At 43.8% G+C, this 27,608-nt stretch overlaps 1 protein-coding gene, 2 non-coding genes and 1 pseudogene across 3 annotated transcripts; all 4 read left to right on the forward strand.

Annotated features, from left to right (window-relative positions):
• The first annotated feature begins 10,119 nt into the window (after positions 1 to 10,119).
• On the forward strand, positions 10,120 to 11,789 carry LOC136485284 (cytosolic sulfotransferase 5-like). Its single transcript, XM_066482196.1, has 2 exons — positions 10,120 to 10,429; positions 10,520 to 11,789. The coding sequence occupies exons 1-2, from the start codon at positions 10,259 to 10,261 to the stop codon at positions 11,684 to 11,686; spliced, it is 1,338 nt and encodes a 445-aa protein (XP_066338293.1). The 5' UTR covers positions 10,120 to 10,258; the 3' UTR covers positions 11,687 to 11,789.
• A 1,560-nt stretch (positions 11,790 to 13,349) lies between these two features.
• On the forward strand, positions 13,350 to 13,430 carry LOC136490431 (small nucleolar RNA Z195/SNORD33/SNORD32 family; annotated as a pseudogene).
• A 108-nt stretch (positions 13,431 to 13,538) lies between these two features.
• Positions 13,539 to 13,620, forward strand: LOC136490432 (small nucleolar RNA Z196/R39/R59 family). The gene has a single exon (XR_010767719.1). It is a non-coding gene; the product is annotated as a small nucleolar RNA Z196/R39/R59 family (small nucleolar RNA).
• Positions 13,621 to 13,678: 58 nt separating this feature from the next.
• Positions 13,679 to 13,818, forward strand: LOC136490495 (small nucleolar RNA F1/F2/snoR5a). The gene has a single exon (XR_010767773.1). It is a non-coding gene; the product is annotated as a small nucleolar RNA F1/F2/snoR5a (small nucleolar RNA).
• The last annotated feature ends 13,790 nt before the right edge of the window (positions 13,819 to 27,608 follow it).

The following is a 27,608-nucleotide window of genomic DNA, read 5'->3' on the forward strand; positions in this document are numbered from 1 at the left end:
ACACGGACAGTGCCAAGATCTGCTTCACAATCAAGGATAAAAAGGAGAAGTTTTATTTCAAGAATCGTATCCTGCAATCTCCTCGACATCTGTAGACGCCATACCCGCCCGAAGAGACAATTGTGACCAAGAAGAAGAACAATAGGAGAAGGAGAAAGAACAAGGTAAGGCAGCCACAAGAAGAATCAGTCAATATGATCAACACACTCATATCAGAGTACGACCACCTCCTCGCTTCACCATTCCTTGCTAAGAAGGATGATCCAGGCATACCCATGATCGAGTGTACCATTGGACAAAGAATCTTCCACAAGACCTTTTACGACATTGGGTCAGTTGTTAACATAATGTCCAAGGTAACGTATGAATACTTATTTGGTGATGAACCTTTATTCCCTACATATATGTAATTGCAGATGGCGGACCAATCAATCAGATTTCCGAAGGGAATAGCGAAACATGTCATGGTAAGAATACATGATCACTATGCCCCTGCCGACGTCATGGTTCTCGGCATGGGTGAAGAAGAAGATGATACGCCCATCATCCTTGGAAGACCGTTCCTTAACACTACCAACGTGATCATCTACGTTGGATTTGAACAAGTCCACTTCCAATTACCTTGAGAAAAGGTACGCTATTATTTCAATAGTTATACCTCTTATGAACAGCCCAAGAAGACCTACTCCAGGAGGAGGCATCGTTCATCACGACACCAAAAGAATCAACTTCCAAAGAATGAATGGGAGGAAGGTGAAGAACCTATGAAAGATGAACCTACTCTGTCAAAGTCAAGTCTATAGACGAACCAGGTGTGGAAGAAAAAGGTGGCAACATACGAGTCACCATCACTAGAGGTGCAACCATCAAGGTCTCCATCCTTAGGACCGACAGATGCACCTAGAGAATAAAGGACTATCTCCAGTCAAGTCCTGTCCGGAGGACTTAAAAATCCGAACCCTCACCGTGAGATAATAACGGTAGTTATCCATATTTACTTTCTATCATTGCATCAATTATTTTTCACTTTAGTATATTTACTTTTCTGCATTAGCATTGCACTTAGAAAAGAAAAATAAAAAGTTTTATCATTGTGTTATAAATCTTAAGCCCCATGTGAATAAATCTATGGTGTAAATACCCATGGGAATATTTACTATGGTGGCATAAAAATTCAAAATACCATGCATACATATTTTTCTGTTCTGCATATCATAAATAAGAAAATCCAAAAAATATATATTAGGTAAACATTCTGCTAAAATTCTGCCATTACAAAAATATTTCTAGCCCTCAAGAACAACTAATCTCTAGACGGCTGACCGCTAACTCTTTTATCCTAATCCGTTCCACGAGTTTTGGTATTTTTGTTAGTATTTTGCAGGATGAGACATGATCAAGAGCAAGTTCACCTGGTCGTCTTCATCTAGCTCCATTCATGGATGAGAAGGACATTTACTGGCAAGACTACTCTGAGAAGGATTACTCAACTTCAGCATTCGACCAGGCTAACATCCAACTTGGGGGGAGCATCCCCCATGTATCTAGCTAATATTTCTTTCCCTTTGGTTTTACTACTAAGTGAGTTTGATTCATGCTAAAAAATATGCATAACTAAAAGAGAAATAAAAGTTTATATTTGTCTTATATATATATATATATATATATATATATATATATATATATATATATATATATATATATATATGATCTAAAAATATGAAAAACAAAATAAAAGGGTGTGTTTAGATTTTTAAGAGCTAAATAAATGGACTCTGAGGATAATCTCCTATAATGGAAATGATGAATAGTTGCTCTGTTGTAATTCCTTTCAAGTACCTAGTTTTCAGCCTTGAATTCTCCCGAGTTTTGGATAAGACTGGTTCGATATAAGAATTTACACTGAAATTTAAACTCATGGGTAGCATATGCTTGATCTAAGTCTAGGTATTTGACGGGTATGATATGAGAAGGTCTGAGTTGTTGTTTATCTTGTTCCAAGTGATACTAAAGGTCTGGAGATTTATCTTTTGAAAAACAAAAAAATGTTTCATGATGAGTTCCTATATGACAAAGCTTAAATTCCTACCAGAGCCAAATATGATATTTAGATTAGGAAGACTTCCATATATATGTTGCTTGTTTTGCATTGAGTTTAGTCAAGCTTTGTTGCCCCTTATGAGAGGTTTATCATGCTCTTAAAATCAAGATCACGTACACACCACACACATATGCACTACTCCTACACTAGGGGTAGGCGCAAAAACATGTCATTTCATCTAGATCCACCCAAAAATATTTTACTCCTACACTGGGAGTAAACACCAAAAACATGTTCATAGGATTTTCCATCAAATAGATGCTCTAGATTCTTATTGCTATCTCTCAAAAGTTTTATTGCATAAAAGAAGCATGGGGCTATGCAAAATTTATTCATAGAAAAAAAGAGAGAAGAGAAAAAATGGACAAGTGTCCAAGATATTGAAAACATTGGGTACTCTAATGCCTGCCTGAAAAAAAGAGAGATGAATAAGATAGCCTATGTTTTCTTGCAAAGTATTTCTAAGTTTCAAAAGAGAGATATGTTCTCAAGGAGCATAGTACAATTAGGTTAGCCAGCATATATATCCACCATATACATCCATACAATGCACATCTTGATTTGATTGTTTGACTCAACTCTCTTTGGATTCAAGGTTTGACTTTACAATATATGTAATACAAGTATGCTCTTTCATGTTTTTTCCACTCCTACGAGCTCCACATAAGCCTTAGTTGTAGGAAGAGAAAGGCATAGCATCATTATTGCCTTGGTGAGGATCCACAAATACCACATATATTGAAAGATTTGAGAGTGTCATACAAAGGAAGCTCTGAGTTTTATTTTAAAACCCATAAAAACTCTAGAATAATGGTTGAACAAAGAACTTGAGACATAGCGATTGACTTGATCATTCTGTCTTTCAATTGCTCAAGACCCAAGTGAAGGCTAAGAAGTCCCATGATTGAAGGTAATATGGATAAGTTTGAAAGTCAAATCGGTTTATTCTAATACGGAGAAGAATTCTTGTTTGAACACATGGGTACTTTTGATGAGTGAAAGCATCGATGCAACTCCTGATCCATTTACTGAGTTTAGCTTTGCTAAGGGACTAACAAAAGTTAAGCTTGTAGGAGTCTGTTGACGGTAGTTAACAACCATTATAAACAGTCAATATAACATGTATAAGGGCATAAATATATAATCACCAACGAAGGTCTAGGGGGGTTTAAACTAATAAATTCCATGAGTTTTGGTGAATTTCTATTTTCTGCAGGGTTTATCCAGAAAACCATCAAGGTGGACATAGATGTCATACTTAATCGCGCTTATCCACAGCGAAAACAACTCCAGAAGGTTTTAGAAGACTTGAGAGGACACCACACCAAAGCGGAGGGCGAGGCGCCGCCAGGTGGGGCTGGCTGGCCCCACCTATAGGTCGGCCAGCCCCTAGGGCCCACTTGTTAGCGTTCCATTGTTATGTCGGTTCTCCACTGCCTCCTAGATTGCATCTACGCCGTTTATTCAAGTTGGTTTGATCCGAGTGCTCGGGATTGACGCTCCGGCCTATATATAACAGCCCCTACCACCCCCAGGCATCGTATCATCGAACCCTGATCAAGTCATTTGAGAAGAAGAAAAAACCCTAATCATCCTTAGACCTTCATCATATTCTAGGCCATAGCTAGTTAAGCTAGGTCTAGAGGGAGGCAAGCAGGTTTCGCTTGGATTCCTGATCGTGTCAAGAGCGTGGTTTGCTATAATCTTTGTACCCTTCTCTCTTTTGTGTCTCTCATTACTTTTATATGTTTGCTACAACTATTTTGACTTTATTATTCATACCGTTTATGTTCCTAGTTATCATGTTCATTGTCTACTTTGATTACATGCTTAGTATAGTTGGATTATCAACATATTCATGCATAAGTTGGTAAAGCGCTCGCTCTGGTCTACACGAGATGAGTGGTCGATATTGTGTAAGAGTGGTGCTTATACGTTATTTACGTGCGGATACACCCTATATTCCGGGCCATGTGGTAGATCGCGGATGTGACACCCGTTGAGTCCATTGTAGTCCACTCCCCGAATATAGGTATACAAGTAGGATCTAGTTATGAAGGAAGACAAGCTTTGTTCTTAATCTTCCTTAGTAATATCCCTTATGTTTAGATATGAAGTTGATCTTAGCCATTATTACTAAGTGTAATTGCACTAATCAATGTATGCTTTGACTTATAATTAAGAATGACTTAGGAATTATTACTCTAATATTCTACTTAACCATGCTAATGCCATAGAAAGGAGTACTCTGAGTGATCAATGATTAGTTATTATGTACCATTCATATATACATTTACCTCTTGACTTAGCCCGGTTGTGAGTAAAATATTGGTTATGGTTTACTTCTCCATAAATAGCATAAGTTATCAATGCATGTCCTTGCCAGACCTTTCCTATGGTAAAAAAATAAATAACGATACCTGAAATACTCCCGGGTGAAGTGCTACAATGGTATATTATTTGTGCGCTTATAGATCCCTTTTATTCATATCTATATAATCTTCCTAGTCACTTAAAATAATAAAGAGCTACTTAGTATTATTCTAGTAGTAATGCTAAGTAGTATCAACAAGCATCTCTGGCATTATCACTAGTGATGACAACCTAGTAAAGTAATGTTAAGAGATGTAGACATACATTAGGTGACTACAAAAACATGTGATAAGTTAATAAATGCCAACACTCGTCTGCCTCGTTCGAGCGGTATGCCGGGGAGGGGAGCCTCGACGGCAGCGCAGGAGGGAGCCCGTGATGAGGTGTCGGAGAAGCCGCACATGGGACAGGCCTCACTGATTCCGCGCAGACGAGGGGCCTCGCCGGATCTGCGCTGGAGAGCCCTCGTATGCCCACGTCGGGGAAGAGAAGGCAGGGATGCCGCCGATGGATCGGCCTATGGTAGAGGCCATGACTGGTAGGGAAGAGAAGGAGACGCTGATGGTAGGGAAGAGAAGGATCTGCCAGTGTTAGGCGTGCTGCCGGTGGTAGGGGTGTTGCCAGTGGATGGGCCTGCGGCTGGGGCACAAGTCTGCGACGAGGAGGGAAGAGAAGGCGCACGCGGAAGGAAAACGGCCAACTTCCGGATGGGGGGGGGGGGGGGGGGGGTCGACGCTCGCGGGATTGAGGATTGGAGGATGAGATTTGAGGACCTCGTAAATTTAAGGGTTTGAGTAGGGGCCTGCTAAAACTGTGTTTTTGGTGTGGGCTCTTAAATTTTTGTTTAGGGGCTTGTTTGAGTGCCCCTTAGTGCTGCTTCAGCACTGGTCCGTAGAAGAAAACGTTTGTACGCGTTGAGCTAAACATTATGGATGTGCAACCACTATAATAAAATGATTGATAAATATTAGTATAAGTTAGTTAGGACGTTGACTACAAACGTGTGGAACAAAAAAATTATGTAAGCATGAAAAAATTTCACACTTGGGACAATAGAAATTCACATATAACAAGGTAAATTATAGCATGAACAATGAAAATGCTACAGATACCACAGGACGTTAAAAAATCATGAAATATTTGAATTACATTATCAGTACAATATTTGATGACGAATGAAATCAAGTTGAAAATAGAACATGAAAGACACCCAAGAAGAGAAATGATGAAAGACACCCAAGAAGAACGAAACATACTTTTGTTGGGCTGAAACATAGCGTATATGGGCCGGACTAGCAAACAAGGGCCAACAAAGCTGCCGCAGTGGACACGGTACTTGTGCGTGGCCGAATAACAGCCAAACAATTCCTTTTTGTTTATATAAAAACAAGAAAATATTTTTTTAGAAAAAAAATGAAAGAGAGGTGCTAGTCGGTGGGCTACTTCCGTCCGCGTATATGCTGGCCGAAAGCTGGTTCAGCACAGATGAGCCTAATTCCGGGCCGAATCCCGCAGTCGCCTGACGAGTGACAAGGGTCATTCTACCGCAATCATCAAGGGTCATCCAGTTTCTCAAAAAAAAAAAAAAAAAAAAACAGAAACAAGGGTCATCTGCCGTGCCACGTAGACGCACGACACGCACACCTGGCTGGCCGCACCTGCGGTGTGCTGTTCGTCGCCGCTTTTGGCTCAGCGCCACCAGTACATGACCTTTTTAGATGGTTTATGAGAAACGATTTGCAGAGATGGTTGTGATTGATAACATAGTCTCTAAAAATCGACTTTTGAAGGTGGCTGGGCAGTCATCTCTGTGAATCGCTTATTTGTAACGACGTAAGCTTAAAATGACTGGCCCAGCCATCTCTATAGAGTATCTATATCTCCCTCCACAAATTGGCTGTAGTAGGGAACAAAGATAAATTTGAGCTAGTGAGGATCTCCTAACAAGCAAAAGTAAGATATTCATCCCACCAATATCAGGCTAGGAACTTTTAAGCCGAAACTAAAAGACCGAACCAAACCGAGCTAAACCGAACAAAAATTTTGGTTTTTTTGGTGTCGGCTTCGATTTTTGAATCCCAAAAGTTTAGTGTCCAGTGTCAGCGAGGAATCGAGAAACATAGGGATATACATAAACCAGCCTCTTGCGGTCCTAGCAAAGCCCGAAAAAAACGTTGAGCCCACCTAGGCAACCACTCCATCCAACCCCCCACGACCCTACCCGGCCATCACAGCATGTCAGCAAGACAACAACTACTCCTTTCCAAACCTTATCCCTATCTCCCTGCACCCTATGGTGGTGCGCGGTTGCCGTGAGTGTGCGGTGCACGGGGGCGAGACTCGGTTTTCGAGCGGGCGAGGCTGCTAGGGCTGCGTAACTGCTGGCTGGTGAGCGAGCAAGGCCGCAGCCTATGCGGGATGGCGCGGTAGCTGCTGGGCAGGGGTGGGGCGGGGGATGGCGCGGTGGGTGTTGGGCGACCGAGCGTCGCCAGTCACTGAGGGGGTGAGCGGCAGGCGGTGAGAGTGTGCGAGCTATGCTGAGTGGAGCGAGTGCCAAGCGGCAACACGTCCACGGCCAGGAGGCGGCGACAAGGCGCATGAGGGATGACGAGCGAGGCATGCTTCGGTTTTTCCGGTCTTAAATCGAAAACCAAAGTACACCCTCCGTCCCAGAATATCTGTCGTTTCCGGTTTTCGTGCCACAAGTTTGACTTGATTTGAAGAAAATACGTACAACATTTGTATTTCCAAATAAATTTATTAAAAAACTAGATTCAAAGATCTTTCTAATGATACTAATTATGCACCATAAATATTAATATTTTGTAATATATATTTTATCAAAGTTATTTCTCGGGAAGCGAAAGCGACAGATATTCTGGGACGGAGGGTGTAAGTTGTGTTGTTTAATCTAGGTGCAGATAGCATGAGGGATGACTAAATGTTCTCAATTCATGGAAATCAAAGTTTTGGAAACCGGATACCGAACCGACGTTTCGGTTTAAACCAATTGCATGCCAAGTCCTACACCAATAATTGTGCATTACTGTACCTACTCTTATCCGCACATTATTTGGCCGTGCATCACCATCGTGCATTCGTGCTCCTTTGTGCATCATTCTACCTGCTCTTGACACATTATTAATAATAATAAAATCATAACTTTCACTCACAAGCAGGGGATAGTGATATGTATAGTTCCTTATTCTTAATGTTGCGGTCTATTGGTCATCCATACTCCCTAATTGATGTATCGACTTGGATCCACCGGCCGGCAATAGTCATCAGTTCAAATGATTGACAAAGTGGTAAACGTATAAAAAGGGTTAATCAATATAACTGTGAATTAGATTCAAATAACCAATGACAACTCGCAGACTTTGACACCGATATCTTTTTGTTGTTATAAGAGAGGAAAGCTAGGTCAACGTTATGCTGAAAGAATAAGCACAACTAGAAGGCACAAGTGCAGCGAAACAAACACTGCCACGGTGCTGACCAGCTGTCGTTGAAGAGGGTTGTCTAGTGGACCCTCGATTTGGCGCACGACCTATGGCAGCTAGCTAAGCCTCCAAGGCAGCCGGCTGTGGGCATCAGGGCGTCCCCAACAAGGGACTAGGAGCTAGCTAGGAAGTCTACGTGGAGGAGAGAGAGCAGAAAAAAACTCGTCGCTAGCTAGTACTTCGTCGCTATGCTCGCACGGTTCCCAGTGAACTGCACCTCTCTGGCTTCCTGACCCACCTTCACAGTTCTGAAATTTTCTTCTTTGTTTATTTTCCCATCGTGCCATGTCAGCTAGCGATTTGCGCAGGCTGTTGCGGACGCCCTAAGCCGAAGTGGAGAGCACCGCCTGAGGGATGGTTCAAATACAACTTTGATGGGGCTTTCTATCCGATCCTTGGTCAGGGGTGGAAAAGCGAAGTGGCACCCCTTCAGCCTGGATGCTTTGACGATGGAAGTCACAGCATGTAAAGAGGGCATTATTCTGGCTGGTGACCTAGGCATTCGCAAAATGCAATTCGAAACGGACAGACAAGAGTTGGTGAAACTTTGGGAGATGGGAGAGCTGCAGCGATCACGTATTTCTAGGAAACGATTCATAGAGGTGGATATGATAAACAACCGTCTCTATCGACTTCTAGGGATGGCTGGGTAGCCACCTCTGCAAATCGTTTATTTGTAACAACATAAGCTTAGAGGCGGCTTACGGAGTATCTATATCTACCTCTACAAATGGCCATAGTAATGAACATAGGACAAATTTGGGCTAGGAAGAATCTCCAAATTAGCAAATGTAAGATATTCATTCCCCCATCAGTTGTGCATTATATTACTATAGCCCGTGCATCACTATCCTACTCCTTTGTGCATCATTATACCTGCTCTTAACACATAGTTAATAATAATAAATTCATAACTTTCACACACAATAAGCACGGGATAGTGAGATATATGTAATTCCATATTCTTAATGTTGTGGTCTATTGGTCATCCATACTCCCTAATTAATTTAATGCATCAACACATCACTGATCAAGACTAGTCCTAGTTGGATCCAGCGGCAATAGTGATCAGGTCAAATGGTTGACAAAGCGATAAGCATATAAAAAGGGTTAAACAATATAACTGTGAACCAAAGACAACTCGCGGACTTTGACACAGACATTTTTGTGTTGTTAAGAGAAGCAAGCTAGGTCAACGTTATGCTTAAAGAATAAGCACAACCAGAAGGCATGACCACGGTGTGTGTGTGTGTGTATCAATCTAGAGGATGTTACATGATCACACAAACATTTGGGGATTGGCCTCATGATTTTATTGTTAGGTCAATAAGAGGTAAACACGCCCACATCAATAATTGCTCAGTGTCCTACATTCTTGTTGTGCTAATGAACACAAGGGCCAGAACTCCTATAGCAGCTGCCATGCATTCATGATACTCATTGGTGATTACATTGTATGCCCGCTACTTAAGATTTTGTTTTGTCTCCATGCTTGTATTTTCTGGAGTTTGCTATGCCCAGTTCTACTTGTACAATTATGTGTTTGTTCTGCTTCTATGACCTCTGTTTACGTATTTATTGGGACTGTGGGTGTTTTCTTCCACTCAAATTCCAAATTTTGTCCTCAACTAACGGAACAATTTTATTATCACTTCTATATTTCAGATGCCTGAATTTAAAGATGATTTTAGGCAACAATTTGGTACAACCAACTAGTATAGGTTGATTTTTATTTGTCTTTGTATCATAACATATTAAAATTTTGTCATTGCCAAACTATATAAACAAATATAAATTGTTAATTGTCTTTCTGCCAACACAGATCATATTTTATCGGATTTATGATTTTGTCTAACGGGCTTCTTATTCTCGAAACCGAAAATTGCAGATCATACTTATGTACTTCCTCAGTCCCAGAATAGAGGTCGTCGTAGCATTCAAAAAAAAAATATCAGAAAGGAAGACATTTTAGCTTCTAGCTCCTATACCAGAGTACAGCACTGGTCCATCCATCACCTCCTGTCATCCACTATACCAACAAAAAATGAAAAGAATCAGATGGTGTGGGAGGCCTCCCAGCCGGAGCGCTGCTCCCAAGCTGCATGTAGGTGCAAGATTCCTGTAGGGGTGCCAGAGTGTGACAACTTCTAGAACGTCGTATAAAATATATGCAATAAATGTCCCTTGAAAAAGGAATATTTTCTCGGGAAGGCGGAGCAGGTTTGACCTCTGCTGCACCCTTGTATATAGAGATAGAACAAGCTTCACCAATAATGTCAGGATGCCAAAGCACCAACCGTTGTCCCACAAAACAACTCCTAATGGGCTCTTAATTATTGGTACTGCAGGTTGGCGGCATACTCAAAGTGTTTCTGGTAGTGGTTGGGGGCCGGCGTTGTGCATCATGAACAGGGGCGAGGAACAACAACAACTCGATCTGGAGGACATCCTGGTGAGTTTTGGCATGCAATCCCTTAGCTTGTAGCCTTCTGTCGTCACTGAAGGATGTTCTGATGCATGTAAACGCTTATGCGAAACACAGGGCACCATGAGCACTGCTGCTCCCCCTGCAGCCGTCCCCGCAGCCGCCGGTGAAGAAGTGGCTACTGCACCTGCATCATCGGAAGCAACAGCAGCTCCCTCGACGAGGAAGCATAGGAACCCGAGCCTGTACGCCAACGTACCTGCAGCTGAGATAATTGACTCGCTCCCCCTGGAGACGCGGCTCATGGTGCGCCGTCGGCAGTATGGAGGCTTCTGGCAAGCTGAGTTCCTACTCAAGGGCATGGCTGCCGCTGGCACATGCTTCGAGCCAGAAGCATCAGACATCTTCCTCGCCAGCTTACCCAAGTCCGGCACCACCTGGCTCAAGGCCCTTGCCTTCGCGACGCTCAACCGTGCCACACACTCGCCGTCCGACGGCCAACACCCGCTCAACCACCGGAACCCGCACGACTGTGTCGGCTTCCTGGAGTTCATGATCATCCAGCAGCAGCAGCAGCACGACGACGCCGGTGCAACGGGTTTGTATGAGGCCCTCCCTTCTTCTCCACGGCTGTTTGCAACACACCTTCCCTACTCCCAGCTTCCCCATGCCATCACGGAGGAGGGTTCCCGGTGCCGGATCGTGTACGTATGCCGGGATCCCAAGGACGTGCTCATCTCCTACTGGAACTTCTACAAGAAGGTGGCAGCGACGGCAGACGCCACTGCCAGTGGCGACGGCGACGGCCAGGACTCTGCAGGCGTGACCAAATTCGAGGAGGCTTTTGAGCTCTTCTGTGAGGGACGGTTTCCCGGAGGGCCACACTGGCTGCATGCCCTAGAATACTGGCACGCGAGCCAGAGGAGGCCGGACCAGGTGCTGTTCCTCAGGTACGAAGACATGCTGGGAGATCCGGTGGGTAACCTCAAGAAGCTAGCAGCGTTCATGGGGTGCACCTTCTCTGAGGAGGACGAGGAGGATGGGGTGGTGGATCAGATCGTGGAGCTGTGCAGCTTGGAGAATCTCAAGAGCAAGGACGTCAACAAGAACGGGAGTACGCGGCTGGGCATCAAGAGTGAGTCATTCTTCAGGAAGGGGCAGGTCGGCGACTGGAAAAACTACATGACCATGGACATGGCGGCGAGGCTGGATAAGATTGTTGAGGAGGCCACCCGAGGTTCTGGGCTCACCTTTGGGGACTCCTCACTCCTCGGTCGAGGTTAAATAAGAAGCATTCTCACCATCATCTTAGATCGATGGCACTATGTTCGATCTAGAGATTACTTTCCATCATCGAAAAATAAAGATTGTACAACGTATTTCTATACATGCGCTAGGTGATTGCTTTAGCTTGCTCTTGTTTTGGCTAAACATTTTGGTTAGTTCTTGATCGATGCATGTGTGCTATATCTGAACTTAAGTTCACTTGTGTGCCTTGACCGACACAGACGGGGATAGATCCACACCCAAGACTACTACTGGAAACTCGAATTGCCCTGTGGGTGACGAATTTTTCTGTGCGTTTTTTACGGTACGCACAGAAAAATTACGATTATTCTATCGGTTCCAAAATATCCCGACAGAACAATACGAAAACCCACAGAATAATTGTATGATTTTTCTGTGCGTGACAATACACACGGAAAAATCAGCACTCACAGAAAAATGCAATTTATTATGACAGTTCTTTAAAAACGCACAGAAAAAAATATATGCACGTACAGAAAAAATATATGCACGCATAGGATAAATAAAAAAACAAAGAAGTCCTAACCCTAACCCGCCAGCCGCCGCCCCCAAACACCCTCACACGCACGCACTCACGGACTCGCCTGCTCGGCTCTCCTCACGCACGCACGCACACGCCGCGCCACCGCTGCAGCTACGCACGCACGCCTACCCCGCCGCCTTCTTCTTCCCCGGCGGGCGGCCGCCCCTCCCGTCCCCCTTCTTCACCCAGCCCCAGCGCCCCTCCTCACCCGCCGGCGCCCCGCCCCTCCCCCTTCTTCTTCCTCGGCGGGCAGCCGCCCCTCCCCTCCCCCCTCTTCACCCGATTGGATCCGGCCCTCCCTCTCCCGGATCTGGCCGGTGGCTGCGGTGGTGGTGGTGGTGGCCGGCGGCGGGGCGTGGTGGTGGCGGCGGCCCTCCCCTCCCCCTTTTTCTCCCCCGCCGGCGCCCCTCCCCTCCCCCTTCTTCTTCCCCGGCGGGTGCCCCTCCCCTCCCCTTTCTTCACCCGGCCGGATCCGGCCCTCCCTCTCCCAGATCCGGCCGGTGGCTGTGGTGGTGGTGGTGGTGGCCGGTGGCGGGGCGTGGTGGTGGCGGTGGCCCTCCCCTCCCCCTTCTTTTACCTCGCCGGCGCCCCTCCCCTCCCCCTTCTTCTTCCCCGGCGGGCGCCCCTCCCCTCACCCTTCTTCTTCCCTGGCGGGTGCCCCTCCCCTCCCCTTTCTTCACTCGGCTGGATCCGGCCCTCCCTCTCCCGGATCCGGCCGGTGGCTACGGTGGTGGTGGTGGCGGCGGCCCTCCCCTCCCCCTTCTTCTCCCCCGCCGGCGCTCCTCCCCTCCCCCTTCTTCTTCCCCGGCGGGTGGCCCTCCCCTCCCCCTTCTTCACCCGGCCGGATCCGGCCCTCCCCTCCCCCTTCTTCTCCCCCGCCCACGCCCCTCCCCTCCCCCTTCTTCTTCCTCGGCGGGTGCCCCTCCCGTCCCCCTTCTTCACCTAGCCGAATCTGGCCCTCCCTCTCCCGGATCCGGCAGGTGGCTGCGGTGGTGGTGATGGTGGCCGGCGGCGGGGCGTGGTGGTGGCGGCGGACCTTCCCTCCCCCTTCTGCTTTGATATTTTGATCATGTCTGTGGTTGAGGTTTATTAGAGTTGTATAAGATGAATTTTAATAGGAGAAGTGATGATATCATAACATAGGAGATATCTGCATTCATTGTGATGATCACATCATGCACTATCATCTGATCTCTCTTTAACATTTCATTTTTACTGTAAACTTTTGCCAGTTTTATAGTATCTTGTAAGTCAGCAGTACTCTAAAGTCTAAATAGTTATTTGTTGGTTGTTGTATTTTTTATGTGCAATCTGTGATGCAAATTCTCATTTCCTGAATCACTGTGATTATTGCAACAAAAATCACCATCATTCGGCTGAGATTGCACCGCAAATTTAGTTTTTATTGCATTCAGAGTATGTTTTCTAGTGTAATTTGTTGTAGTCAATGCCATTTGGTATCTGACTTGCAGTCATTCTTTGTGATTGTGTGTCTCGAAACATGGCAGTATACAAGGGGGAACAGATCTTGCGACATTGGTTGCTTATTTATGAGTTTCCAGTTACTATATGCCCGTTTACATGTTCTGATTGTTCTAATGATCATGACTGAAAAAACTAATGATTGTTTTTTCTTAGCTAGTTAGCCAGCTATGTGTAATTTGTTTTCTGAATATAGTCTTTTGTTTTTCTTAGCTAGCTAGCCAGCTAGTGTAATTTATTTTCTGAATACAGTCTTACTATTATTATTGGAGTTCACTTGATTGGCCATTCTGCTAGTGGCATCTTGACTGAAAACTGATGTCAATGGATTAGTAGCATACTTAATAGTGAAGTAGTTCATAAGTAGAGTTTAGAAATTTCCTTGGTGTTTATTTTTTCATTCAGATTGCCTTATTTGAAAATTAGTAGCTCAGGTTGTTCACATCTTGTAACCTTGTATGTGCATCACAACGAGCTCCGGCTAGATCCGCGACATGGCAGCCCTTCTTCTCCATGTCGCCTCCTCCATCGGGCCCTTTGCCGGTGATGAGCTCCCATCAGGTATGTGCATCCCATTCTCCCCCATTCTTGTTGTGCGAAACAGAGTTGTATGCAGTTGTAAATAGTTGCTCAAATGTCAAGTTGTGCCTCTTTTTCTAGTAGTTGTTCAAGCAAACTGGATGTGCATACAAGCAAGGGAGATCCGTGAGATTTTATAATTGTAGTATGTATGTGCTTCTTGCTCTGATTAAAGAATCGGTGCAGAGAAAATCAGTGATTAAATAATTTATGCTTCTTGCTATGATTTTTTCCCATTGCCTAAATGTCAGTTATCTCTATCATTCAGCACCAGTCTACAACTCTGCATAGTGTGATGCTATTTAGAATAACAGATGGGACTTGGTGTCAGCACTTAGTATTTGTTAAAAATTAAACTGTGTTCAGTAGTATACACAACACAAAGAAAATTAAATCTGTTACATCTGTGTTCAGTACCCTTTATTCAGAATTTGTGGAACATATGCAGTAAGGAGCAACGATTTTGTAATTAGGTGAACGTTCTTAAGATTTTGTGGGACATTCTATGTGTTTGTCTATGTAGTCACGAGTCCAATTTTTTGCTTTCTACCTTAGGAATTTAGGAAGGTTTGCAGTTTGACATCTGAAATTTAGGAAGGTTTGTAGTTTGACATCTGGAAGTTAGCTGTCAAGTTACTACCTGGAACAAAGTTGTGCTTACTACCTGATATATGCCAAGTTGATATTATCTTGCTTATTGTGCTTTATTTGCAGGTCGATAGGAGCAGCAATGAAAGAGCTAAGAGCTGCTCATTTTCAATGGTAGCAACATCGATCTGGTTGTCAGCATAGTAGTGCAATAGTTATCAGTAGTGAAATTCATGAACTGCTAAGATGAGACGGTAATGCTTTTGAATATATTGATGCCAGAACATTTAGACATCATCTACATGTAGCCTGGATGCTATGAATGAATGTGCTGAATATTTGGACTCCATCTTTATATGTTGTGATGAAATTACTCTATGGACAGTCCATATTTTAATATGTTGTTGCTACTATTTCCAAATAATTATTGTATCCAATTTGCTGCATGGGTAAGTGTATATTATTCTATCGGTGGTACGTTAACACCTGACAGAAAATACAATTTTTCTGTGTGTTCACCTAACCCGACAGAAAAATACATTTTTTCGTGTGAGTGCACCTCTGCAACTCTGACGGGACAACACTTACAGAAAAATGATTTTTCTGTCGGGTTTTTCTTTTTTCTGTGAGAAATAATGCACAGAAATTTTATTTTTAATCTGGTCGAACACAATTTTCTGTGCGTGTAACACCCACAGAAAATTGTTTCTGACGGCGAACACATAGAACAATTGAATTTTTCTGTCATTATATTTCCGTGTGTATTTTTCTGAGGGTACACAGTCAGAAAAATATTTTTCTGACGGTATTCGTATTTTTCTGTGTGTTTTCGCACACACAGAAGAATACGAGTTTCCAGTAGTGAACTTGTGTTTGCATGGAATCATGGATCTAGTTCTGTATCGATCATTAGGTTTGGTGTTTTGCATCCCGTCACGTATGGTCAGGAGGCACATGGGCTACTGTAGTCTGGTATGATAAGCGTGAACCTTGTGGTGTGTGCGGTTGTTACAAGAAAAGATGATGGCTTTACTTCTTCTATAAGGAAATTATGTTCTTATTAATTTCAGATATGATCCTTGTTATAGAAGTATATATAGATATGGTTCTGAATAGAGACAAAGTTCTAAAGATACAATAGGTTTAGAAATAGTATCTTACTCCAAGTAGATATAGAGTCCTACTCAATCATGTATGAAGTCCTACTAGGACATGTATCAACTGGACTATATCTATACCTAATCTATACTATAAAGGAGCGAAGGAATTGAAAATCTATTGTCACCGGAAAAACTTTCTACCCACCTTAGATTGACAGGTGGACCCACAATAGAAGGACGACAGGAACATTCGAAACATGCGTGTTTTGCATTGTAGAGGACTCCTGCCGGTATGTACCCACACCGGTTTTCTTCTCCCGTCCGATCGTCGCCTCCTGCCGGCCTGCGCCCCTACACGCATACAAGGAATAACCGCCCTCTCTAGCACGCTTCGTCGCACCCTTCCCTGCCCGCGTACCCCTTCGACTGCGCACCAGGAAAGCTCCTGACGCGGACGCTTCGCGAGACTGGCGTACTCCCTCGCCGCGGACGCTAGGGTGTGCGGGGCCAGGAACTGGGAGCAAGGCTCACCACCATGTGCCGCCAACTGCAAAAAAAGCAATATGATTAGAAATTATGCAGAGTTGAGCGTTAGAATAAAGAAATGAATTCGCGTACCTATCTAGCCGCGTATTCTGAGAGGTTGAGGTTGCCTTGATGGTGTGGTGCACCCGGCATCAGCAGACGCCGCTCCCGGCAAGCGTTGTGATTCTCCTCCCACGCAGGGTCGCACCACCTTTCCACCATTCGGTCCCAGCACTGCAGATCGTAAGCGCACCGCCATGGAGACACCTACGTCATCAAGTATATGACATATACGAAGATGAAATGAAGCATGATTAATTTTAGAAAAAATAAGTATTAATGTTATATATTTACCTTCAGGTATTGTTCCGGGGTCAGGCTCATGGTTCTTGCCGCCCTTTTAGGGATCCTCTCTCTAAGAAATTTTTCATGGTATTGGATCATGGCCTGGATACGCGCCTCGTAGTGCATGTCCTTGACGAGTTTCTTGGTGGCTTTGTCAGCCACAGCATCCGCCTTGGCCTCATATCCCTCCTCGCATCTAAAGAAATCCTGCATATAGACACGATGTATCCAATCATTATTTCAAGAATGTCCAATCAATGCGATGTATTGAGCAATGTAGTGCAAGAAAGACTTACCCAAAGCTCGGCCTTGACATGCTACGCCTTGTCGGTGAATACCCTACCATCCCAATCAGGGGTGTCGGGGACTGTGGCATAGTGGGCCCACGTGTAGGCCGGCTCGACAGTTCCACCGAACAGCACCAGGCCAGGGAACTTTTCCTTGATCAAAAGACCAAAGATGCCGTTCACATGGCGTGCGTGATCACCCCCACCGACCTTCCTCCAACCTCTGCCCAAGTGATTAAGATAAATTATTAGTTTCTATTATAATTTTGAACATATCAAACGAAAAATTAGTGATAACATCTAAAGTTACTTACTTGTCTCCAACAGGTCAAATCAGTGGGCGTCTCTCAAGAGGTATCGGTCGCTTCGGGAGGGTTGAGGGACCTCGCAACCACACACAAGATGAAGTAGTGGAAGAGGTACCCCCTGTCTCCTCCTCCACCCCTGCCTCCTCCTCCTCCACCCCTGCCTCCTCCTCCTCCTCCACCCTTGCCTCCTCCTCCACCTTACCTCCTCCTTAGAGGATGAGTGAGCGGAAGGTAACTCAGATGGCGACGAAGGTACAAGCGACGGTGGCCTCGTCTTGCGTCCAGCCTTCCCTCGACCCTTGGGTCTACCCCGAGGTCTCTTCCCAGACCCCTTAGCTGCATTGGACCCTTTACACGTCGCTGTCGCTTTTGAGCAAAGCGACGTTATCCTCCTCATACCGCCCACCATTGTTCAATCATATGCAATTAAAAAGAGTAAACTAATTAGCACAGACAATACATCAAAATAGATGCAAAATAAACAAAACATACTTAGAAAATAACATGGTATGACAAATAATAAATCAATTAGCACGGATCATACATGTATTAGAAATAATCATCATGATCGGGATTAGCTGGATCATAAGTCTCATCATCACTATCACGCATGTCGATATAATCATCCCCGTGGTCTGAAGAAGGAATGTCGTCATCACCGTCGTTGCTTAGATATAATCGCTGAAGTAATTCTTAGTCCTTCACATTCTGAACCTCGTCTCCCGTGTCCTCGTCAGCACCACTTTCATTATCTACTTCCATACCCTGAGCTTCAGTTAAGTCTATCTCAAAACTCCCTTCGAGCCCATCTTCTTGAAAGAACTCTCTGTCATATGTGTTGGGGTCTATGTTGGAATCTTGATTGTTGGGATAGGTAGTTTACCGTGTGGCGATACCTTGTACACAACATCCCAACCCTTAAGATGGTCTACAGTTTGGCACGGGTATGAGAGATAATAAACTTGCATGGCCCGTTGAGCCACAATGTAGACATCGTCTCCTGGTAAGACGGATGATTGTTGAATTTCGACTAGCCCAAGATTAGGGGTTCGCCTCACTACTTCAGGATCAAACCAATGGCATTTGAAAATAATGGGATTAAGAGGTTTGCAACCATGAAACATGAGTTCATATATTTGTTCAATTCTTCCGTAATACTCAACCCCATCTAAGCCTTGCGTAAAAACTCCGGTATTTGTGGTTCTTCGATTGGGCCAACTCTGCTCGTGGCTTGTTGTGTGAAAGGGATATCCATTCACGTCATAACCGGCAAATGACCTGACCCTATAGGCACAACCATTGGCAACCTATCTCAACTGGACACTCGTAGACGCCTCGGTTTGTCCCTACAAGTTCAAGCAGGGTAGTTTGTTATATTAGTCGCACGTATGAGCAACTTGTAATGTCAAACTAAGTGACATTACAAATGCTAGTTCTAAGAAAGCATTGGTCTTCTCAATCCATTCATCGGTGAATGAACCCTGACTAGAGCGGCCTATGTACATCCACTCACGGTCATACATCCTGTAACATATCAGCAAGTAATATAAAAATCAATTGCATCTACAGGTTCCTATACTGTCTAAGAGGTGAAGATAGGTCCTAATTCCACCAGAGGATGTGTAGATGGGGTTAGTTTCCATGTTCTACTCCTATCCGAGACAGAATTTTGGTACCACCTTCCCGCTATTCTCTAAATACACGTCCTAGCATGGAGATTGTGTATTCGGAGAACAACAGGGAGATGCTACCGAAACTCTGTCTTGGATTAGAGTAGAGCATGGAAACTAACCCCATCTACACATCCTCGGGCTATCCAAAAAACGTGGACAATTCAAAACAGATACGGTTATAGATATGCAAAGATCAGCATATTTCCAACCGTATCTCTTTCGAACGGGAGATGCCTAGCTAGGTTACATGATATACAAACATCCTATATTTCACATCATATGGAAAGAGGGGTGTAGGATGCCACACCTTGTTGTAGGGCAAAGTGACGAGTCGAGGACAATGGATAACGATCTTTGCAATGGCCTATCCTGCAACAAAGGAACATAATAGTGTCAATTATAAATTTCAGCAGCACCTCCCCTGCATGGTGAGGTAATCGTAACCTGCAACAAACCAACGGCACGATGGCTGACAACCATATACACAGTTTATACCTCCTCCTTAGTTTCTAGTAAATCCTCTTCTTTAGTTCAATTAATTGATGATCTTAAGCTATCACTAATGCCTAATAATCGAAGCTGTCACTGTAGTTCCTGCAAATCGATTTTTATTCACTAAGAAATGATCGGTGTTATCCATGTTTGTTAAAAGGCCTTTGTGTGTGCTAGGTGGCATGCATATCAAATCAGGTGTTGACCTCTGGATTCCATTCAAATTGTGGAGATACCCATTTGTTTATTTGGACAGTGTACGCAGCGAAAAAACTAAAATAGCTTAATTAACAGCCCAAACCATAGATCATTAACAGCATTGGACTCACATTTACAGTAGTTTAATTAATAGCCCAAACCACCACAAACTAGAACATCTCGAGCCAGATATACTCACTACGTCAAATATGATTTCCAGGGGCGGCTACAGTGCATTTGTAGGGGCGGTTCGGCCAGCCGCCCCTACCATACCGTCTCTACAAATCATGCATTTGTAGGGGCGGTTCCCAGACCGCCCCTACAAATCGATTTGTAGAGGCGGCTGGTGTTACCAGCCGCTCCTACAAATCGATTTGTAGGGGCGGTTGGTACTGTAGCCGCCCCTACAAATCGATTTATAGGGGCAGTCTGGAAACACCAACCGCCCCTACAAATCGATTTGTAGGGGCGGCTACAGAACCAACCGCCCCTACAAATCATTTTTCCGCCAAAAAAAATTAAATTTACAATTCACGTTGTTCTCCATACAATAGGCTTTAGAGTCAGAATCAGAATAAGTAAAGCAAGAACATATGAAGAAACATAAATGTAAGTAAATCAGTTACTTAGTCAACAACATCTTATACATAGACAGTTAGACACAATAAACTGAAATGGCCCACCCAACAAATACATCATAAGGCTTCCCACAATCAAGTGTCTCTAGCTTAGCTAGCTCAGGTTTCCTCTCAATTACCTGAATAAAAAGACATTTTACATGCAATGATGATTGATGAGCTAAACTGTGGCAGTTGGGCAATAAAAAGAAGAGTGACCCTTTTCTTAAGGACTACAAATTAGTATTACAAACATGGCAATAGTGCTACTCCCTCTGTTTCAGACATAGCATATATCTAGATGCATAGATACATAGTTTTACTATGAAGCTGGCCATCCTAATTGACACATAGCAATACTAGATCACAAAATATTCCTTAGACATAGACTCATTGGTCAAGTAAGATTCGTCTCACTGCCTTCAGTCATCAGGATACAACACTAGATCACAAATTAGCATGCACAAGGAAACTTAGTGCAACATCCATTCAGAATATGGACAATTCTTCCATGTCGCATTAACTGAATGCAGTTCTTACTGAAGAAAAATATTTCAGACTGCCATGTTAGCATTATCAAGTGGGGTCTGTTTTGTAAATTAGCTTGTTGAAATCCAAGTGCTTTGGAAAAATAGTAGCTGCAGGCTGTAACTACACAAGAATCGAAGTTTATGTATGAATACTTAACCATATATAAAATTGGGTCAATTCCAGGACTCGGACTGTATGACTACTTTGCCAAAAAAACTAGACCGTTCAATCTCACATGAACAAGCATTACTATCAAAATATAGACCTTTCACACGTTATATAACAAATATCAGGGCTCAATTTGTATGGCAATCGACACGATATCTAAAAAAAATAGTATTTATATAGCCTTGAGTAATTGACAACTTTGCTCAACTCAATAGAACATTTTAAAACGACTATGCAATAAGCACGTTGCTTTCAAGTAGACATGCATTCTCAATAATTACCTTGGATGATGGCAGTGATCACAAGCCCAAGAAAGTTAAATATCGCACCATAACCATACAGAAACAAGTTCTGAAAAGATGAGATAAAAACCGCGATCATTAGCTTCACACAGATCATAAAAGCATTAGCAAGATAGCTTAGAATAGAATGCCAGGGCAAGACAACTAACCAAATGGACACATACCTGAAGGTAAATACTGGTATCAAACTGGCTTTTAAGAGCCTTTTCATTGTAAACTGAAGCCAATGCGGGAACTGTTACCTGGTTTTGCATAAAGTTGTAAGAAATATCAACTAAATGAGGAAAAAAACACATATTGTCTCTATGTGAAGCCGTTATACTAGTAAATTAGTCCAAGAGTGCTTAGACTATTCTAGTTCTGAATCCTTCAGTTGTGAATATTGTTGTTTTGGAAAGAGATAAATGAACCTAGATCAGTTATATGACTGAATAGAAAATGGCTGGAAGCCTGAAACCTGGAACTGTCAAACAGACGGGCCAATGTGGTAGCGTTAGAATTTAGATAACACATGCAAAGTGACTCAGGAGTGCACATCTATGATGATTCAGCACGTTGAGCACATTCAAAATCACAGTAAGGCATATATTGGTCATTCAAGTACATGCTAAGCCGACAGTCCAATACACAATGACAGAAAAACCATCAAATAGTCGAAGTTCAAGAAAGTTATTGCTATACCAACCTTTGCCATACCAAATCAGTTTGGCTTATAAAACCTTGATCAGTTGCTAGGAGATATAGACTTTCGTTGTACTGCAGAATAAATATACATAAGAAATAAAGACAACTCCAGTTCAAGTACTCAAACTACGGAAGAAGACACAAAGCTCACTTTCGTTAAGTCCCTCTTGTAAACAGAAGAGACCGCGACAATGAAATTTGACAATGTGATAAATGAGAATACAATTGAGAACATGTATTTAAACCATAGATTATTAGAAATATACCCATAGACAGTCAGCTAGTTAGCAGTGTTCTGCAGAAAATTATCAATCAGCTCCCCTAAAAATAAATCAATTTAAGTGTGAAGCCAAATATAGTAATTCTTGCATTGTACAAAGAGATTCACGCATGTACAAAAGTCAATAACAAAAAAAAAAATCTCACATTGATGTTCTGTGGCCTTGTCATCCACGGAAGGGCTGCTTTCCCCAGTCTTGTCAGCCTGCTCAGCAAGAACCACCTCCCCCTCATACACTGGCTCTTGATTTTCATACACCATATTTGTGGTGCCAAGTACGTGCTCTTCACCTTGGTATATTGGTTCACATTCATGAATGCTTGAAGGTAGAGGCTCAGATTTATCTAAAAAATCACTTTTCACATCCAGTTATGTTGTAGCATGACCTGGAACAGCTCCACAAGTTGCAACTGATCATAACCAGCAAATAACTATCAAAGCAGCAACTTGTGTTTCATCTAGTTTGATAAGTACTGACACTTACAAGTAAACAAGCAATCTAAGCACAGATGGGCATAACTGCACGGATTGAGTAAATCAGGAAATAATACATCATGTTTTACACTTGATTAGCGGATTAAAGTACATCACCTTAACCTTACAATTCCAGGTGATCCAGTCCAGCATATGAATTCTTTAATTTCATCCTGTAAGTAATATAGCATCCACTTAAAATGATCAGTTGGATCAAACTAAATTAAAAAAAAAACTTCATTTCTCCTAAAAAGGAATATCAGATCAATCCTTAGTATACTTAGTGAAAGAAATTAGTAGAAGATATAAGCACAAAACAGAAACATGTGCTTTGGTGAATATCAGATCAATCCACATCCAGGATAGAGACTACATTATCTGAAGCTGTTGCCACCCCATTTGCTGAGGTGCATGCGAGTATATCCTGGGAGGTGGACACCTTCACCGGAGATGCACCATCCGCTGAGAAGGTCCTCCGGCCAACCATTGTGCTCTTGGAGGACCCACAGTCAACAAGGTAGCTGTCCGTAGGCGTGAATTGTGCTTTGCAGATGCAAATGGATGACAAGATGCATAGCACGATGAAGGTTGTTACAGCTTGCCACTTCGTCCTCCCCAAAGTAGCCATCATGATGTTGACCTGAGTAAAAAGTATGTTCACAATGTTCAGATGCCATGCATGCAAAACTATAATCCCATCTCGAGAAAAAGGGGAAACAAAACAATTGGTGCAGCTATCAATGCAAAACTGTAATCCCATCTCGAGAAAAAGGGGAAACAAAACAATTGGTATGGCTGCGAGCAACTACCAGGCAAGAACAAGAACATGCCGAGTTGCTCATCACTTGGGGTCATGGATCTTAAAAAATAAATTCGGGACATTAAATTCGAGCTGAATCCCCCAAAACTTCTGGAAAACAAACCGCATCGGCAGCTTGGCTAGATCGATCTTGCCTAGCGCCCATGGCAGAAAGCGAAGAAGCTAAAAGAGGTACGGTGGAGAGATTAAGAGCTAGCAGCGCATCACTCTCCGTACTTCCGCACTCCGCAGCAAACAAATCCAAAGGGAGACAGATTTGGATCTGACTGCACTGCCACGGCAAAGAAATGCCCCCAAGAACAACTCGAGCTCCTAGATCGAATCAACCGGAACAAGGAAGCTAGGTTCACTTACCACCAGCAGGAGAAGAAACGGATCTGAGTCCGGGCGCCTGAGAGGATTAGGGTTCCAATGGGGAGGCATCTGAGTTGCGTCGCGTGAGAAGGGGATGGGGAGGAGGAGATACCGGATCTACCGGGTATGGTTCAAGCAATCAACGATTTACCTCAGAGCAGTAGCAGATCTGCGCGGGGCGACAAGACCTGGGCGGTGGGCGGTGACCAGCGCGCGGAGAGCGCAGCTCGGCTCAGATCCGGGACAGAGGGGAGGAGCCGAGTAAGGAAATGGTGCAATGGGGGGAGGAGAAGGTGGAGAAAGGCGGCCGCAGCCGCCGCGCCCGCTCGCGCCAGGCGCCGCCGCCGCCCTGTCCGCGTCGAGGGAGAGAGGGAGCGAAGAGGAGAGAGACTGAGAGAGAGAGGAGGAAGGTGAGAGAATTTTGTGGCCGATATATATACAGCGGCATTTGTAGGGGCGGTCGGTTATTCAGCTGGCCCTACAAATAGAAACACTGGGGGCGGCTGGTGAGTGAGCCGCCCCTACAAATTAGACCCATTTGTAGGGGCGGCTCGTATCACCAGCCGCCCCTGCTGTTCCATTTGTAGGGGCGGCTGGTGTCTGGGCTCCCGAGCACGCCACTGTAGGGGCGGCTCCATCACCAGCCGCCCCTAAAAAAATTCCTCCCGTTGCTAAAAATCGTTTTTTACGTAGTGACTATCGTGACCATCAGCGTGCATAGAAAGAAGTAGCACCTCAAAACAAAACACCTCAAGTTTTCACGAGCCTAGTAAGATAGATAATTTGTCATGGACTACGACACTGAAACTGCATTGGATCTGTTCAATGCTAGATTCAACAGCAGCAGCAGCATGCCACTTTGGTAAGACCAAGGTCGCAGTCTCATGTGCTTCGTCGCCAAATAAACTACAAATCGAATCCACCAAACCAATGATATCCAAGACAAGCAAAACCTAATTACCGAGAACACCTACTACATGAACCACAACATCCAACAGGCACAGGCGGACAGCGGCAATACCTCCTCAGATCAGCGACACCTCCTTCAATCAGCAACAGCAGCAGCTCCTTCGCGGTGACCGAAACATGGGAAGCGGCGGCGACGGCCGTGCCCTAATGCACCCACCGCGAGGAGAAGGGAAATGGCGGTGAAGCCGCAGCATAGGGTGAGTGCACGCGAGGACAACACCTACACTCCAGCAGCTCCACCCTGGCTCCGCAGAATGCTCCACCCACAGCTTCAGCAGGAGGCGCGGCGAGGACATTTGCCCCGCCGCCCGGCACAAGTGACGAACGGTGAAACGGCGGTGGCGGGCTCCTAGGGCGGCAAAACAGTGGCGGCGGGCTCCTGGGGCAGCAAAACGGCGGCGGTGGGCTCCTGGGGTGGCGAAACGGCGGCGGCGGGCTCCCGGGGCGGCAAAACGGCGGCGGTGGGCGCACAGGCGACGGGCGCCGGGGGCAGGAGGCCGAGCACCAGGGGCTTGTGTGGGCGGGCGTGGGCGCGGGGCCGGCAGCGTGGTCTGGTTTGGGCGCGGGGCCGGCGGCGTGGTTTGGTTTGGGCGCGGCTGTGTGTTTGAGTGTGTGTGTGCGTGTGTGTGCGGCCGGGTGCAGGACTGGGGTAGTTACGAGGGAGGTTTGCCGAGTGCCCATAATCTAGCACTCGGCAAACCCCTATTTTGTTTTTTTTTTCATTTTCAAAACCTAAACTACTGCGTGTGTGGGGCCCGTAAAGCTGTTTGCCGAGTGTCCTAGTTCTGACACTCGGCAAACTACAGGTTTGCCGAGTGCTAAATCGCGGGCACTCGACAAACCCATTTTATTTTTTTTTCCATTTCCAAATCCTAAACTACTACGCGTGTGTGGGGCCCATGAAGCTGTTTGTCGAGTGTCCCAGGTCTAAGACTCGGCAAACCCCTTCTTTGCCAAGTGCCATCTCAGGGACACTCGGCAAAGTTAGCAAACTTATTTTTTCATTTTCCTTCTTTTCTGTAACGTGTTTTCCTCAATTTGTTCCGATATACTTTGAAAATACCTTCTCAAATTCACTGAACAATATATATTTGATTTTCCTAGGAATATTATTCCATTATTTCATACAGTTGTAGCTCAAATTCAATGTGCATCAATTAAAATTCTATAATTGCACTTAATAAATTACACATGAATCAATCTTTGTTCTCTATTGCCTATACAAAAAGTTTTGAAGTCAAACCCCAATTCGACCGTCATTTTGACTCTAAATCTTACCGAATCCTTCTCAGCGCTACGATTCTTCTTCTGAGATACTTCGGTTTGTAAACATCGTACGTGATAGATTGTGCAAAACCTTCTTAATTTTTTATCATGGCCTCCACGTATGATATCACCAGATCTTGACAAATCTTATGATTTTCAGACTTCGTTTGTTTTTTTAGAATTTAAAAACCATTCGGCCACACGTTCGTGGTCGTGTTTCCTGAACAAAATATTCGAAATTTCTTTTCATTTCTTGGGTAAGGCCTCACCCCGGACTCAATAACATGAATATCATTTTTCTACTCATTTTATTCTATTATTTGAATCACTTGCAGTTCAAATTTGACTTATACCAAAATATTCCTTGAAATGCAATAAATTAATTAAATATAGCAAACGGATCTAGAAATATACCAAATTTTAACAGGAGTACCACATGTTGTATGTAGAGAGTAGACAAAGTTTCAAGGCTAGAAGTGAAAAAAAGCCTTATTATTTCATCAGTTGTAGCTCAAATTCAATGTGTATCAATTAAAATTCTATAATTGCACTTAATAAATTAAAATTATCAAACGGATCCAAAAAATTACCAAAATTACACATAAATCCATCTATGTTCTCTATTGCCTATACAAAAAGTTTTGATGCCAAACCCCAATTCGATCATCACTTTGACTCCAAATCTTACATAATCCTTCTTAGCGCTACGATTCTTCTTCTGAGATACTTCGGTTTATAAACATCATACGTGACAGATTATGTGAAACCTTTTCAATTTTTTACCATGATCTCCACGTATGATATCACGAGATCTTAACAAATCTCATGATTTTTTTCAGACTTCGTTTGCTTTTTTAGAATTTAAAAACCATTCGGCCACACGTTCGTGGCCGTGTTTCCTGAACAAGATGTTTGAAATTTCATTTTATTTTCTGGGTAAGGCCTCACATCGGACTCAATAACACCAATATTATTTTTCTACTCATTTTATTCTATTATTTGAATCACTTGCAGTTCAAATTTGACTTATACAAAAAAATTCCTTGAAATACAATAAATTAATTAAATATAGCAAACCGATCTAGAAATATACCAAATCTTAACATAGAGTACCACATGTTGTATGTGGACTGTAGAAAAAGTTTCAAGGTTGGAAGAGAAAAAAAACTTATTAATTTGCCGAGTGCTAAAAAAACATTCGGCAAAATTCCTTTCTGCTTAATGAAAAACATGCTATTCACTATCGCCAAAAGAGAGAGAGAGTCATTAGGTTCCATGCGAGACATCTTGTATCCCGTCGCCAACGAGTTGTTTTTCTGCACTCTGTTTCCTA

Source organism: Miscanthus floridulus, chromosome 10 (assembly GCF_019320115.1).
Source record: "Miscanthus floridulus cultivar M001 chromosome 10, ASM1932011v1, whole genome shotgun sequence".
Taxonomy (NCBI): domain Eukaryota; kingdom Viridiplantae; phylum Streptophyta; class Magnoliopsida; order Poales; family Poaceae; genus Miscanthus; species Miscanthus floridulus.

What these genes read in the sequence shown, in the direction of transcription:
- LOC136485284 (XM_066482196.1), top strand. Translation starts at nt 10,259, where the DNA reads ATGCCAAAGCACCAACCGTTGTCCCACAAAACAACTCCTAATGGGCTC. An exon ending in TCGATCTGGAGGACATCCTG is followed by an intron (nt 10,430 to 10,519) that starts GTGAGTTTTGGC and finishes TGCGAAACACAG; the next exon opens with GGCACCATGAGCACTGCTGC.